The 16,553-nt window shown below is 40.2% G+C and overlaps 1 protein-coding gene across 1 annotated transcript; it reads left to right on the top strand.

Moving 5' to 3' along the window:
* The first annotated feature begins 95 nt into the window (after positions 1-95).
* LOC135084228 (ubiquitin-conjugating enzyme E2 H) lies at positions 96-15,526 on the top strand. The gene is made up of 5 exons (XM_063978967.1): positions 96-295; positions 11,783-11,859; positions 12,929-13,096; positions 13,732-13,860; positions 14,541-15,526. Exons 1-5 carry the CDS (start codon positions 243-245, stop codon positions 14,723-14,725), a joined length of 612 nt encoding a protein of 203 aa, XP_063835037.1. The 5' UTR covers positions 96-242; the 3' UTR covers positions 14,726-15,526.
* The last annotated feature ends 1,027 nt before the right edge of the window (positions 15,527-16,553 follow it).

The following is a 16,553-nucleotide window of genomic DNA, read 5'->3' as shown; positions in this document are numbered from 1 at the left end:
GGATTTCATCAAAAACCTGTTACAATAACGTTATTTCCTGACATATTTTGAAAAATGGCAACATTTCTTCATTACACATCACCTTCGAAATTTTAGTCTATGGTGTGTGTCCATTGTTTTTCTACAATGTTATTTTTCTGACTGCTGCTGGTGGACGAAAATTTTGGTCTCGCTGCGTCGTGTGTGACTTTGTGATAGTGTTCGTGCCCGATATTGTGATTTATTCGAAATAGATCACGAAGATGTCGTCGCCGAGCGCTGGGAAACGCCGTATGGACACAGATGTCATTAAACTGTATCCTTTCTTTGTTATCGTCACTACAAAGAACATTGCATTAGAGGGCCACCATGTAAATAAGTGGCCAAAGGGCCATCAGCTGATTGTCATGGGCCTTGGTAAAATCGATATGGTGGTTGTGTATGTTAGTTTTCTATCACAATTCTGGCATACAAAGTGTCTGGAAAATGTTGGCTAAATGATTCCTGTCACGGCAAGACCTTTGGCTATTTATCCGTGATGGGAGCGTGCATTCTTTGTGTGGCTCCGTGGGCCTACGTATCTATATATATCGCTTAGATAAACAGCTACTACGTAGGTAGGTGCGCGATAGTCTTCCGTGTATGTTAGAGACTAATATTTCGTAATTCGTATGTAGGCCACGGTCTCGATTGCGTATTTTTCTGTGTTGCCTTACGGGCCGCGCTTGGATAATCCTCTGTTTTAATATGCATAATTAATGATAATGAAAGACAATTGCATATTCTACTCACTGAGTGCTCTATTCATTGCTAGATTAGGTAATAAATTGCCTTTGTCAAGATATCTATTCATAGAAAAATTGCTGATAACTGAATGTTTGTTTTTTTCAAATTAATTTTATCAAAAATAAGTGGATTTATTTATCACAGGAAGGTCACACTGAAGTTCATTATTCTTTTGATATTGTGCCAAATATGAACCAATGACCTCTAGCTGTTTAAATTAAAATACCATGCATGATAAAAAATACTCGTACTAGCATAATAATTAAAACTACTAAGAAAACTTTAAACTTTTTTGTTTACAAAAAGCATATTATTGAATGATTCATGGACTGGATTAAGATTCTAGTAATTAAATTGTTTTCATGATACGTTGTCTATTTCAAAAAGTTAAAATACTGTTTTATGACATTTTAAATGCATTTAAATTTCTTGTTGCAGTAATTCTATGCCTAGACAGATAACAATATTATGTATTGCAAAAGACTGGAATGTTTAGATAGTTATCTAAAGTTACAAAATAGATATCATGGTCATTTTGTCATTAGTAAGTCCAGTCTGGTAGCTTGCTAATTGAATAAGTTTGAGTGGCAAATTAGTAACTACATAATATAATATTTTTTATTACATTTTAATAAATGGAAACACCAGGCAGCAAAATGGCATTAATGTTGCTAATATACTCCTTTCTTTGGCTCAATTCTGTTTATTTACAAAACTTTTTGTTTGTTTTTTAATCTTATCTGTGTTGCATTGTTAGGAAAATAATCTACTTCACTTGTTTGTACATAATTTATAAAAATGTACACCTTTTTCCTCCCTACTGCACCTTTTCTGTAGCTATCCATTGTGATTTGAGCTCAGAATAATGATTCATAAATCAAAAGTGTAGAGCTTAAAATTAAAAGTCAATTTTATCAATTTGTCTAAAAAATCCTATTAAAAACTGGACCCAACTTTCTGTTATACCAAATTATCAATACAATTGAGAATTAATTTGTCAGATAATAATAGCCCTTAATGTTTAGTATTATAGTTTATTTTTTTATTTGCACAAGCATATCATTTACCAGCCTGTTTCCCAACATTAATTTATTGCAATGTGATTGTTGAGTAAGCACATTCATCATTAATATCTAATTGAAATTCTTCAGACTTGCGGAAACTAACAACTAAAAGTTGCATACCAATACTAAAGTTTGCCTGCCAGGAACTCTTAGTATTCTTTTGTTTAATTTGATGCCATGATGTGTCATGCTTTAGGGTGAATCAGGAAATAATTTTATACACTAATTATTTTAGGTACAATTTTGTAAAAATGTTACATTTCATTGCAGCATACAGGGTATGCACTATGCTATTTATTTTTTAAAAATTGGCAATAAAATCAATCATAAATTATAAAAATACGGAAAGACAAAGCCGCGTCAACTGCTTTAATTGCAATTTAATATTGTTCGTATTATTTAATATATTCGTCATTACCTTCACTCATACAATCCCAACTAATATTATAAATGCGAAAGTAACTCTGTCTGTCTGTCTGTCTGTCTGTCTGTTACGCTTTCCCGCTTAAACCTCGCAACCGATTTTGATGAAATTTGGCATAGAGATAGTTTGAGTCCCGGGAAAGAACATAGGATAGTTTTTATCCCGGTTTTTTAAACAGGGACGCGCGCGATAAAGTTTTTCTGTGACAGACAAAATTCCACGCGGGCGAAGCCGCGGGCGGAAAGCTAGTTTCTACTTAAAAGTTAAACTATGCTCTACACTTGCTAGCTTAAATTAGTCATTTTTGTCCCAAAATCGCACCTATTTACAACCATTAATCTAACGCCCATATTCACAAACATTACTATGAGGTCTCACAGTACGTGGACGCACAGGGTGACACGAACCAATCACAGAGCTTTATTCAACGCTGTGCGTTCGATTTGCTGCTTTACTTGAGCAAGCATCGTTTGTGAATACGGGCGTAAGTCATCTTTGTCGCAAAAACTGTTAATCTTTACGACCATAAATAAGCCCTTATAATATTCAGCTTGATTTACCGTCGACATAAACGCATCGGCCAGACATCCAGTATTGATTTTTCGTCTGCAATTTACGTACATAATTAATAGCTACATAGGTACAGTCAGGGCCGGATTAACCATCTCGGGGCCCCTAGGCACAGCTCGTTTCGGGCCCCCCTTTTTTTTGTCGCGGAAGAAATGCTTTGCGCACCGTCACCACTGCCGGGGGACAGGGTGGTGTTTGGGACTCAAAAGGACGGGGTATACCCACTAAAACCTCCGCGGCGTTCCGTCATCGCCCAAGTGGGGGTGTCGCGAGTGTCCGGCCGTAGCCTTAGACTTCTGCGACACCACCGGCGACAGCTCGCCTACACGGCGGACCCTACACGCCCACCTTGTGGGGGGCCGACGGGAATGGCCCGAAACGCCAAGCCGTTCCCGTCAGACGGAGGTGACAAGGGTGCCCCCGCACCCCCGGCCTGCTGGCCGCCACCTGGAGGGAGTCGTACAACCGCCTTCTCCACCCCCTTCTCCGCCAGCGATGAGGCGAGAGATCGTACTTCCGCTCGCACTCTCCTGCCTCTTTCTGAAGGATGACCTCTTCGCAAAAGGAGGCAACCGCCATCCGGCATCCTTCACTTCCCAGCATGGCGTTGACCAGGCTTGGAAGCGAAAGATCCCGGCCCACGACCGCAGTGAGGACACGGCGCTGCTCCTCCCAGCTTGTGCAGACCGCGAGGGTGTGCTGCACCGTGTCATCCGCCGCGCCGCATTTGTGGCACAGCAGGGATTCCTCTCGCCCGATGCAGGTACGAACCGAAGCAGCCATGCCCGGTCAGCACCTGCGCCAGACGGAACGTGAGGAACCCGTGCGGTCGTTCCAACCATTGGTCCAGAACAGGAACAATGGCGTCCAGATTGCGGCGGCCAAACTGCGCGCGAGTCATGTCTTCCTTCCAGCGGTCGATCATGATCTCACGCTCTTCCTGCCTGACGGCGCCGCGCCGTTCCGGGGCCGGGCGCTTTCCACGCGCCTTCTGGTCTGCCATCCAGTGATAGATGACAGACAAGACTCCAGCTTCTAGCTCCCAATGTGGAGTACCAGTGAGGACGCACGCCGCAGCGTGCCCTACCGTTCGGTAGGTCCTTGCGACTTTCTGCGCTATGGGCCTATGGCCCGCTGGGGCCTGCGCAAAAGGGTGGCATTCTCCCTCTTGTTGAGTGCGTCCGCCCAGATTAAGGCGCCATACAGCGCCATTCAGAACGCCGGCATAAAGTCGACGACACCTCGTTTGTGGCCTTCCCAAATTCGGGAGGAGCCAACTCAGTGCGCCGGCTGCCTTGAGGAGGCGTGGCGCTAGCCCGTTGAAGTGCGGGCTAAAATGCTACCTCCCGTCAAGCGTGAGGCCCAGATATTTCATCTTTGACGTCAATCCTAACGTCTTCAACCACAATGTGGGCGTCGGAAGGGCCCAGAAAGAAGAGGGCCTCAGTCTTCTCCAGTGCAACTTTCAGGCCGAGGCGTCGTATTCTGCGAGCGACTAATGTGCCGCCCGCCGACGCCAGCCGTGCCGTGGCCCCAAATGTCTTCCCCGGGCAGTGACCAGAGTGTCATCCGCATAGCATATGAAATTCATGCCCGCGAGAAGGACGCCCCGGAGGAGCCATTTGAAGCCTAGGTTCCACAAGAGTGGACCGAGCACTGAACCCTACGGAACCCCGCTGGCTACGCCCCACGCCGTTAGAGCTGGCTGTCTCAGTTACCATACAGGACTTCGCGATTCCGTAAGTAATCGGCCAGCAGAGCTCGAAGTTACGACACTGAGGCACTCTGTGATGTTGAAGTGCCTAGAGTATGGTGGAATGAGGGATGGTATTGAAAGCGTTGGCTATATCGAATGATACAGCCAACACACCCTCAGTCACCCCTCTCCCTAACCTCCGCAGTGAGGCTTTTTAGCCTCTGAAGGGTGTCGACGGCCGACCTGTCATGTAAACCAAAGCAGTAATGCCAACGTTACGAAAATGAATTAGGTTCCACAATATCGAAATAATTATGACGATTGAATGTGTAAACCAAAATATGACGAAGTTTTAAGGTGCTTTGAGTTTTGTTACATAAAAATAAACTTTAACATTTTTTTTTTTCATTTTTTAATCGGGAGTGCTGGGCCCCTGTTCATAGTGGGCCCCTAGGCACTGGCCTAAAGTGCCTTATGGATAATACGGCACTGGGTACAGTCAACCGCACGTCAAACTAAATTTTCATTGCAAAATAGCATCTATGTATTACATTTAAATAAAATGCGCCAGTATTTAAAAGTTAAACTTGTGCTGTCGGTACAACGGCAACAAAAAAGCTTGCTTTCGTTATTGGTATTTACAAAGTTAATTATAATTAGAAATACTTTTTCGATAAGCAACTTTCTAATTACGAAGCATTAGATTAATCACTCGGATTCTTTGTAGAGCATTAAAAACCCATAAAATAATTAATCTAGTCAAACAAAGAACATTGTTTAATGTAGGTAGCTAAAGTTATAAATTTCAAACGCGGGTTTCTCTTAAAATACTAAATTAACAAATCCAGTATTTCAAATGTTACTACTATAGTTATTTAATCCAATCAGCATTAATTTTGATTTTTTTAACCTACTTCAAAAAAAAGTATGTTCTCGATTCGACTATTACGTTTTTGTCTTCAAAGTAGAGAATGCAAAAGACAATGTTCATTATTTAATTTATATTTCTACTGAAATTAAACAAGTTAGTGTAAACATAACTCGTTTAATGAGGTTCTTATTATATTCAACCCACAAAGGTTTCAACGCGGAGGACATTTCAGAGGGCTGACCGCATGTTCTAAGGTCGTCTGCAAACTAGCGACAACGCTTTTGTTTGCGCTTAATTTCCAATTTGTTACTTACAATCTCTCCATACAAACCTACGTAGTAGGATACTTCCTACTAAGAAAAATATTAAACAGGATGTAGCGGACAGACGATGGCATATTAACACTAAGTTAAACTCTTTGGCACCTTAAAACTATTTTTAGTAAAAAATACGGTCTGTTCTGTTGGCGAATGTCAAATCTTATTATTAAGCCTCTACATTTTACACAATGCTTCTTTTAGGATAACTTCCGTACGTATTTTTGTGCGTATTTCCTACTTGGTTTCGTGAAGCGATCACGAGATTAATTCTTGCTTCGTCTAGAAGGCAGTCACGAAACTTTTTCTATAGGCATTGTACTTCAAAAAAGGGTCCAAACACCCGTCAATGACCCATGACCTGAGGGTGGCTGTGCGTTGAACCCCCGTCGTCTGGTGCATTGCTTTTCCATTTTCCGGCGCCTTCAGACAAAATCGATCGTGTATTCGTGTGCACGTACCCTAAAACCGCACGTCTATTGGTTTGGTCGCGGGAAGAGCCTGGATGCGGGCAGCGCAGGACCGTTCATTGTGGTTATGTTTTATTGGAACTTTATTATCAGGAGACTTTAATAAGTTTATTTGTTGTTTAATTACTTTGTTTTTAAATGAAAGATGACTAATTTTTTTAGGGTAATGATTGTCTTTATCGTATCGTTAGTGAATATATTAATTATGTGCCTTTTTTTAGAAAATGCGTTCGTTTTGATGAGATCATCATCAAGTAAGGCCCAATTAATAACTGTGATATGATATGACTCATTTAATATGCCGAGTATACGTGTTCCGACAGAGTAGAATAAGACCACCACAAATCTTCCAGTGGAAGTCGTAGTAGGGAATTTAGTGCAAGAACCCCTCCACTTTGGTATAGAAGGCTCATTTTTGCACCAGTTGTTCTTTGGGTGCTCCTGAGTAGATTTCCGTCGGTAGACATCGGGAGCCCCCCCTGTGGTAGCAGGGGGAGGGGGGGCAAGTTTCCTTCTGCCGCGCTTCACTTTAAGGCCCATATCTTCAAAACTATAGGTATTAGGGCAAGTGTGGTGTCATTTTCGGATAATTAAAGGATGGCGAATTCATTTCTAGAACAAACTTTTTGCCTTTTTATACAAAAAAATAGAAATATTGAGAAAAAATCACAAAAACTAAAAAGTATTTTTTTAAATAAACGTCGTTTACTTTTAAACCATTAGAGATAATCTAATAAAAAAAATATGTACTGAAAGCTACATTTACCAGGATTATAAATATATACCATTGTATGGTACTTTTTTCGAAAAAAGTAGGTGAAAAAAATTTTTTCTTCAGGACACAGCGGGCGAATTTTACTGCGCGTCGGAAAAAAATATTTATTTTATCCATGAATTCATACTATTTGGTTCATAAGCAAGTAAGGATTATTATTTTAGAATTTATTTAGAGTTCCTGGCACATCAAGCTAACATGATTTTTATTTTTTCTTCAATTAATTTTGAACTCTATGTGTAAGACATAAGGTTGAAAATAGCTTAAATACATTTTAATATTGAAAATATCATAAGAAGAAAGCACTAAATAAAGAACTTGAATTTGTCTAAACGTCTAATGATTATTATTATTTTAATTAACACTTATTTCTACATACTATTATTGTACCAGTGATGTAACGGAAAGGTAAGTGTGAGGAAAGTGAGGGTTGATAATCATAGTACCTACGAGAGATTATTTTTAGCACAAAGGCTACGGCTGTGACCATTATAGTTGTTTGTTCAGACAGCACCAGCTTCTGTACTACTTCTTGCACTTACATCTCACCATTTCCAGGCAAGCTTCGGCAGCTACGGGCAAATCGGTCCATGTAGGCTCCATGTTGCTATCGACTCTGGTCCACCCCCAGGCCCCAACCAGTCGGGTAAAGGGAAGACTGAGTCGGTTGCTTGCAACTGACCCTATACGCGAACCCCTTGATATACCTACTAAATTTTAAATAACTTGAAAAAATCATAAGGACATGATTACTGCCCTTGATATACTGCCCGTAACCGATTCTGATACAAAACTGCCTAGGTTTGTGGGCACTTACAGCACTCGTTCATAGTCAAACATGTAGTACATAATAGTAGGAGGTACTTGATCTAAAACAATACCAGTGGATTAATATGATAAGTGAGAAAAAAAACAGTGGATTGAGCTAATAAGTGGATAGATCTTGAACAAGGGACGACTAGAAAAGAGGACCAAAATCCCAACAGAACAGCCTAATCTGGTTTACTGACAGCTCCAAGCCAAGATGGCCTTGGGAAAGGGAGCGGGCGTCTACTGTAAACACGAACACAGTGAACGTTTAAGGAGGTTTGCTACAGTATTTCAAGCTGAATTCTACGCTATAATTGTGTGCACTAAAAAACAGGGGTGTAAAAACGCAATATTTACATCCTTGAGCCACAGCCAGGCAGCACTCAAACAAAGCCATCGCCTCATTGAAGGTTGAGTCTAGAATTATTCTAGATGCAATCTTAAAGATGAACAAACTCGGAAGGCATGACAAAGTGTACCTGATGTGGGATACCTGGACATACAAGGATCGAATGCAATGAGAGAGCCGACAGTCCACAGCGAGACAAGGGTCAGAGACGATACCTATTGGGTCAGAACTGATAGTATCTTTATCTAAAAGCTTACCTCATGGCCATAATATGGCCATATCCAAGAAGCACAGGGCTGAATGGGAAAGCTCTAACGCGATATAAGCCTCTCCAAATCATTCCTAAAGGGAAATACAGGGTCATGGAGAAAACTCATCAACGGTAAGCCCAAGCAATTACAGGTACGCAAACTGGGGAACAAACCACATGTCCCACAAAACGGGCCTAACAACAGAAGCTCTCGAACATTTGGAATACATGTGGGATCCATGAAACACTTAATACTGTAAGGATGTGTCTGCTTGGGTCAGCATATCCGGCATCAGAATACTATTAGCTGGCTTTCACTCAGACGCTTAATTCACCTAACTAATGGATAGGATTTTTTTGGATGATAGGAAATAAAAAAGGGAGAATAAAAATCCTAATGGCTCGCTGTGGACTACGCTTAGGTGTGGCCCTACATAAGATAACCCAGACAGCTTTGTATCAGCATTGGCTACTGGCAGTATATCAAGGGGTTCGTGTATAGGGTCAGTTGCAAGCAACCGACTCAGTCTTCCCTTTACCCGACTGGTTGGGGCCTGGGGGTGGACCAGAGTCGATAGCAACATGGAGCCTACATGGACCGATTTGCCCGTAGCTGCCGAAGCTTGCCTGGAAATGGTGAGATGTGTGCAAGAAGTAGTACAGAAGCTGGTGCTGTCTGAACAAACAACTATAATGGTCACAGCCGTAGCCTTTGTGCTAAAAATAATCTCTCGTAGGTACTATGATTATCAACCCTCACTTTCCTCACACTTACCTTTCCGTTACATCACTGGTACAATAATAGTATGTAGAAATAAGTGTTAATTAAAATAATAATAATCATTAGACGTTTAGACAAATTCAAGTTCTTTATTTAGTGCTTTCTTCTTATGATATTTTCAATATTAAAATGTATTTAAGCTATTTTCAACCTTATGTCTTACACATAGAGTTCAAAATTAATTGAAGAAAAAATAAAAATCATGTTAGCTTGATGTGCCAGGAACTCTAAATAAATTCTAAAATAATAATCCTTACTTGCTTATGAACCAAATAGTATGAATTCATGGATAAAATAAATATTTTTTTCCGACGCGCAGTAAAATTCGCCCGCTGTGTCCTGAAGAAAAAATTTTTTTCACCTACTTTTTTCGAAAAAAGTACCATACAATGGTATATATTTATAATCCTGGTAAATGTAGCTTTCAGTACATATTTTTTTTATAAGATTATCTCTAATGGTTTAAAAGTAAACGACGTTTATTTAAAAAAATACTTTTTAGTTTTTGTGATTTTTTCTCAATATTTCTATTTTTTTGTATGAAAAGGCAAAAAGTTTGTTCTAGAAATGAATTCGCCATCCTTTAATTATCCGAAAATGACACCACACTTGCCCTAATACCTATAGTTTTGAAGATATGGGCCTTAAAGTGAAGCGCGGCAGAAGGAAACTTGCCCCCCCTCCCCCTGCTACCACAGGGGGGGCTCCCGATGTCTACCGACGGAAATCTACTCAGGAGCACCCAAAGAACAACTGGTGCAAAAATGAGCCTTCTATACCAAAGTGGAGGGGTCTCCATACAAATCATTGCACTAAATTCCCTACTATCGTAAAAGATGACTAAAGAACAGAATAATATGCGTAATTCAAGCCTTCCCAATTTGGCCAGCGAGTTAGTGTGGGCCAAATCCTCCATTTCCCTTTTTGTTCAGTCCCTGCGTAATGTATAGGCACCCGGGTAACTGAGTACCTACTCAATACTCAATACGTTTATTGCTTGTACGAGTAATGTATAGGTACCCGGGTAAAACCAGACTCATAAGACTACCTGGTTTTTCTTTCAGTTTCCATGACCATGCTGATATTAGCTGTCATGGTTGTTGGTAACACGAGTCCCAAAGCAGATAAATATTAATAATGTGACAGGTCGTTATTTTTTATCTATATTCTATTCTATTAATATTTGGAATAGCACAGATTACGGATACATATTTTTATGTTTTATTTAAGTAAAATGGAGGTCATTAATGTTATTTATTTTACTTAAGGCTACCCCAAAGATTTTGGCTTTTTGTTGCCACTACCAGCATTCTTCTTCAGGTCATCCATTCATCAAACTAGGGACAGACTTTAAATTGCCCATGCTTTTACTGATCATTGAAAAATGAAGTTGATTCCCCATGCAGTCTGGGACACCAACCGTATCGTCATGTTATGTTATCAATAACAATAAGTATGTTATGTATGATTTTGAGTTGCTGTTATCTAACATTATCAGCTTATCTTTATTGGTAAATTGCTTTCGAAAGCTTGGTATAGTCGGGCAATGTAGTTCAAAATAGGTTAAATGACGCATGACGAATCACATTTTAAAGAAATGCAAGAAATTACGCACTTCATTTTTTGTTACTAGTAAAAGGAGCATAGAAGATTTGGGTGGCTTTTTTTGTTCCATCTTATTAAGACGGCTTGATGACTCGGTTATACAATACCACAGAATAAGTAATAGTACAGGTACAGAAGGATTACTCCGCAAGACGATTTAAATAAATGCGAGTCTTGCTACGACGCGATACAGTGGAATTCAGCTCGCACAGCACTACGTACCTACAATTTTATTCACCTACAAGTTTTGTCTCTTTCTATCGCGTACCTCTGAACTCTTCTTACGCTGTTAGGGTTGCTGTCTAGTGAAAAAAATAATTAATCTACTTATTTGTAATGAGGTACGTATGTAGCTAAGTATGCATTCATTATGGAAAACCTTGGGAGAGGCCTTTGTCCAGCAGTGGACGTCATTTGGCTGAAACGAACGAACGCATTCTGAGCAGTAGTCATAGTAGGTTAGGTTCCTATACTATCCTAAGAATTATTGATTACCTACATGGCCAACATACCTTTCAGCATCTTTGGGAAGCGAAAAAAAAAGATAAATCCGGTAGATTACTTTTCGAATTTAAACACCCGAACGCACAATATTTCTTTCTCTTTATGTCCATTTTTAAATAATACTTCGATCATAGAATTATAATCATACTACAACGCACGCCAGCGTCCTGACGAGCGCGCGCGTGACACTCGACTGATATAATACCCGCCGGCGGGGCGCTTCGCTGTAGGTAATTATCGGATGTACCGCGCGGAGTGAGCCAGGCCTGACAATACTAAATTACTTTATTTATTTATTTATAACTAGCTTTCCGCCCGCGGCTTCGCCCGCGTGGAATTTTGTCTGTCATAGAAAAACAATATCGCGCGCGTAGGTTTTGCTCACCGTTTAGACCTACCCTGGACTACGACAAACATTTTAAAACCAAAATCAGCTCAATCGGCCCAGCCGTTCTCGAGTTTTAATCAGACTAATAAATAAATAAATAAATAAATAATAAATAAATCGATTTCCTTAACATATTTTATCAGCATTGAAAGTAAGCACGAGGTGACCATTCTGGGCGGGCTCAACGAGTTCTGTGTCAAATTCTTCGGGCCTCCGGGCAGTGAGTATACCCTTCGTTTATATACGTGCATATTTCATTTACCTACTGATCATCATCATCATGACACATATTGTATTTCAAATTGGACGTTAGTTGTCGCAGGACTGACATGGAAAATTTTGTGACAACTGCCTTGGAATTCAAATTACAATTTCCAAGAGATTCTTTCGTATCAGTGTCAGAGGCACTGTAGTTATGACTCTGATAATTTGTCTTAGTGGTTTCCAGGTGCATTATTCTTTTCAAAATACACAGTAGTATCACTAAGATCATCATGACATGAAAAATTCAAACTTCAAATCATGCAAAAATGACACAGAAATTATCATCCTGCACACAGTATGACCAGGTTTCCACCAAAGCGGAGCGGAGCGGAGAAGTGTTGGGTCGCCAAATTTGAAAATAATGAAATCTGATTGGATATCTGGATGCGAGCTTTGCACGACCGGACCGGTCGTTATGGAAATCCTTGGGAGAGGCCTTTGTCCAGCAGTGGACGTCATTTGGATGAAACTGAACTGATTGGTTATTCAACACACTTCTCTGCTCCGCTCTGCTGGTGGAAACCGGGTCTATCTTTACACCATACCTGTAGTTACTACAGTCCACAATATGCAGTATCTAACGGAGGTATCCATGGGCATACCCAGGGGGTGGGTTGGAGGGCAGAAGCTGGATATGACTTAGGCCAGAAGCTGGATATGACTTAGGCCAGAAGCTGGATATGACTTAGGCCAGAAGCTGGGTACGCCCATGGAGGTATCCCTCTAACACAACGCCTTAATGATAAAGTCGATGATTATTTAAAAGATAAAAATGTTTGGGATGCGTAACTGCCTAGCTCGCATAAATATTTATAACTATGTATATTTTAAAACCTGTATACCTTTGAAAAAGAGGCTGACAATAGTGACTGAGTTTCTTGCGCTGCTTCTTCTCAGCACTGGCCCATTTATTGTCCCGAAGCAGTGGTAGGGTTAATACTGGGACGTGTAAAAGTGCTTTTTAAAAGCCTATTTGCAGAAATAAATGAGTTTTATGAGTTTTAACCGATTGTTCCCCCTTCCAGCCCCGTACGAGGGGGGCGTGTGGCGAGTGAGAGTGCACCTCCCCGACCACTACCCCTTCAAGTCGCCGTCCATCGGGTTCATGAACAAAGTCTACCACCCCAACATCGATGAGGTGTCCGGGACTGTCTGTCTGGACGTCATCAACCAGGCCTGGACCGCGCTTTATGGTGAGTAGCTTTTAATTAATAAGCTAATGGGAGTTCAGATACCAGGTACTTTTTAATGGTTTGTCAAAACGCGATCTCCAGGATTTCACCCGCGTTTGACGTCACTTACGTTTTACGTTACTAGTAGGTTTATTAATAGATAAATCATTGATTTTGTGAATGGTCTTCATTTCCCTATTCCTTTTTTTTTGTTTCATCGGTTCCATGACAAAATTCGAGTTTTTTCTTTTTTAATTGGCAAACATTAAAGTGAAACCCCAATATGCAATGTGTACTGTGAATTATTGCGATACCACTCAGGTAACTAAGTTTTTAAGCTCCTGTATATTATGTAATTTACACCATTACAAATTGTCACTTAGTAAGCAATAAATATTTTGAATTTTGAAATTTTGAATATCCTAAAATTGCTGTTGGTGTACCTTTATTTATTTATTTATTATCAGAAAATGTATGTTTACAGACAAGTCCAAAAGACATACTTAAAATATAATTACATTTACATATTACTTTATTATTAAATAAAAAATAGTGAGGTGTTGCCACTTAAAAAAAGAATAACGAGTAACGTTATTAATATAACGGTATTTAACAAATAACGGTATTTGGTACAAAATCAACTCCTTCGTTTGCAGACCTGTCGAACATATTCGAGTCGTTCCTGCCGCAGCTGCTGACGTACCCCAACCCGATCGACCCGCTCAACGGCGACGCGGCCGCTATGTACCTGCACAAGCCTGAGGAGTACAAGAAGAAGGTTTCAGGTGAGATATGTGACCCATTAGTGTCTAGAGCGTTGGTTCCCAATCTTATTTGAGATGCGCCCCCTTTCGACCATACAAAAAATTCCGCGCCCCCCTCCTCCAGTCAAGATTATTTATTGGTCGTATCGAGCAGTCTGGAGTGCATTCTCTCAGCGGTCGCAGGTTTCTTACAGATGGCCCGCGCCCCCCTTTAAAGGCCTTTTTGGCCCCTCACTTTGGGAACTAATGGTCTAGGCCTAGCCAGTTCCTACCATAGATCACCTCTGGGGGTTTCTAGAAACCTAGCCAAAGTGAATTCTTACCGCAGCCCACTTCTAGGGGTCCCTATTTACCTAGCCAAAATGATACCGCATCCGTGACAGACTATGGCAGAATCGACCAATTACTCGTTGTGAAATACATCAGCTTTCGTTTGTTTCCTCTAGTTGAGCATGATTTATATCCTTTAAATTAGTTCAAGCTTTACTTAAATTGGGATCAGAACCAGAAGGCGCTGTGTAAAATTTATTTGCAAATATGAAGATGAAACGTCCTTTTGAAAACGAAACATTTAATTACCATTTTGTAATGAGCTTAAACTTGTTATAAGTAAGTAGCACATCGTTAGGAAAATCCGCCTACCACTTTCAGCATAATTATTCAGGAAAAAAGGCTATAACCTACACCACATCAACTTCCAGACTACGTCCGGAGATTCGCGACCGAAGAAGCGCTGCTAGAAAAGGACGCGATAACAGGCATGGGGGGCGCAGCACCCACGTCCTCCTCGAAAGCCTCCAACGGCACCGCCAACAACAACGCCTCAGATACAGAGAGCTCTATGAGCGACTTCAGCGACGACGAAGCGCAAGATATGGAGTTATAACGTAAGTTAGAACGCACAGTTGCTTGCTCACTCAACACTGCCGTTGTATAGTGCCGATGGCTAGGACCGTTTGACTGATAAATTTCAAGTAATTCGATTTTTGTAACGCTTTTTCGATTGTGAGATCCGTCGCGGTTGGTTACAGTTTGACATATTCGGTAGCACGCTGCGAAACTGAAATTGACAATCAGTAGGCCTAGGATGCGCGCCGTGATAAGCTTTTATCGATTTTACGCGATAAGCCCATACGTTTGTCGCCTAAAATCATCGATAACATTTTGTCACGGCGCGCATCCTAGCTCGGCAGAAGATGTGTGTTGAAAGTTTCAATGTAGGACTAGGATGCGCACCGCGGTAAAATCTTATCGAGGCGATTTAAGACGAATTTGAGCCATCTAAAATCGATATAATATGATAAGATTTTCTCGAAGTGCACATCCTAGCCTGTCTGGTTTCGCTGCGAAGATAGCTACAGACGGTGCTGGACGTCCATTGCGTTAATAATGTACACTACACGACAGCATTATCTATTGACACTGGTGTCTTAAACAGCCGTAATAGGAATGATTTGTAACAAAATGTGTAGCTAATGTCAAATTGAAATCAACCGTGATTGTGTCAAACAGTTAGGCCTCTGATCTGAATGTTCTCTTGATCTTTCATTTATTATGCCCTGATGTTTATGAATTGGCTGCGGGATGCGGATTTAAAGATTAGCTCACAAATGTCTTCGCCTTCCTTCTACTACTGCATATATTTGAATTAATGTGTCGTCAACATCTTTCTGCACCGCGTTGATTTTTCAGCAATTTTTTTTCTTGAATAAATGACAGTGTGAAATAAAAAGTAGATTTAATCAGGCATACACATCTTAACAGCCAATCAGTCGGTCTATCTATGCCTATAGCTGGCCAATCCGGCCAGTTGGCCAAATGCAAGGTCTCCGCGGCCGCAACTAACTCTATGCGTGCTGTCAGGGTATACGTTAAGTTCTTCGCTGGTTCTGTTCGAGTCAGTTTTTGTCTATGGTTTTATCTATCCACATTTTTTTAAATGGCAATAGTATGGAAATAACTGTGTATTTTAAGCATCAAAATATCAATGTGTATAAACAATTAAAGCATTTTCTTCAAAGAATCATAGATAATAAACTGATTGCGAAAAGCCAATTTCACTTTGTAATCTATAACGTCATGTCGACTGCTCGAAAAATATATAAATCTAAAATCAAATTGTATTTTATGGACCACTATTGCCAATTTTAGAGTATAGTTTAGCATCAGAGTAAATGCTCACGAATATTATCAACGGGGCAGACGGCATGACTCAAATACGCTTATGTATTTAAAATAATGATGAAAAATTGTATATGGATTATAAGATAATCACTTATTCGTGTTTTTAAAATTCCTTAGTCGTTGGTGTGTCGGATGGAAATATCTAGGATTGTCTATGGCTTGTCTTTGATCGTTAGAATTTTATGCTTAAGATTAGCAGCAATATGATAGAAAAAAGTGTTCACGGTTTGTTATAACCTTGTAGTTGGATAGTGGCTTGGTGACGAACGAAGGAATTAAATTGTCTTAGGCTATGTTTAATAATAAATGTATGTACTAACTGATAAAGGTTAGGTTTTAACTGTTTTTATTCTGGCCGCGACGTGGTTGAGTGAGCGACATAGCATTTTGTAAATAATCTTCTAATCTAACCCATAGCATAAATCCCGTTAACCTTTATGATGTTCGCCAAACGGACTGCAGTCATCACTTTATATCTCATAGGTATTTAATTATTATTATTAGTGTTAATTTTGAAACAAATGATGTGT

This window comes from Ostrinia nubilalis, chromosome 25, assembly GCF_963855985.1.
Source record: "Ostrinia nubilalis chromosome 25, ilOstNubi1.1, whole genome shotgun sequence".
NCBI classification, from domain to species: Eukaryota; Metazoa; Arthropoda; class Insecta; order Lepidoptera; family Crambidae; genus Ostrinia; species Ostrinia nubilalis.
This window is presented reverse-complemented; position numbering and strand designations above follow the sequence as displayed.

Bases quoted from the DNA above. Each gene is read 5' to 3' on its own strand.
- LOC135084228 (XM_063978967.1), top strand. From the start codon at position 243: ATGTCGTCGCCGAGCGCTGGGAAACGCCGTATGGACACAGATGTCATT. The intron at 11,860-12,928 runs GTGAGTATACCC...TCCCCCTTCCAG, and splicing joins ATTCTTCGGGCCTCCGGGCA to CCCCGTACGAGGGGGGCGTG. The intron at 13,861-14,540 runs GTGAGATATGTG...ATCAACTTCCAG, and splicing joins GTACAAGAAGAAGGTTTCAG to ACTACGTCCGGAGATTCGCG.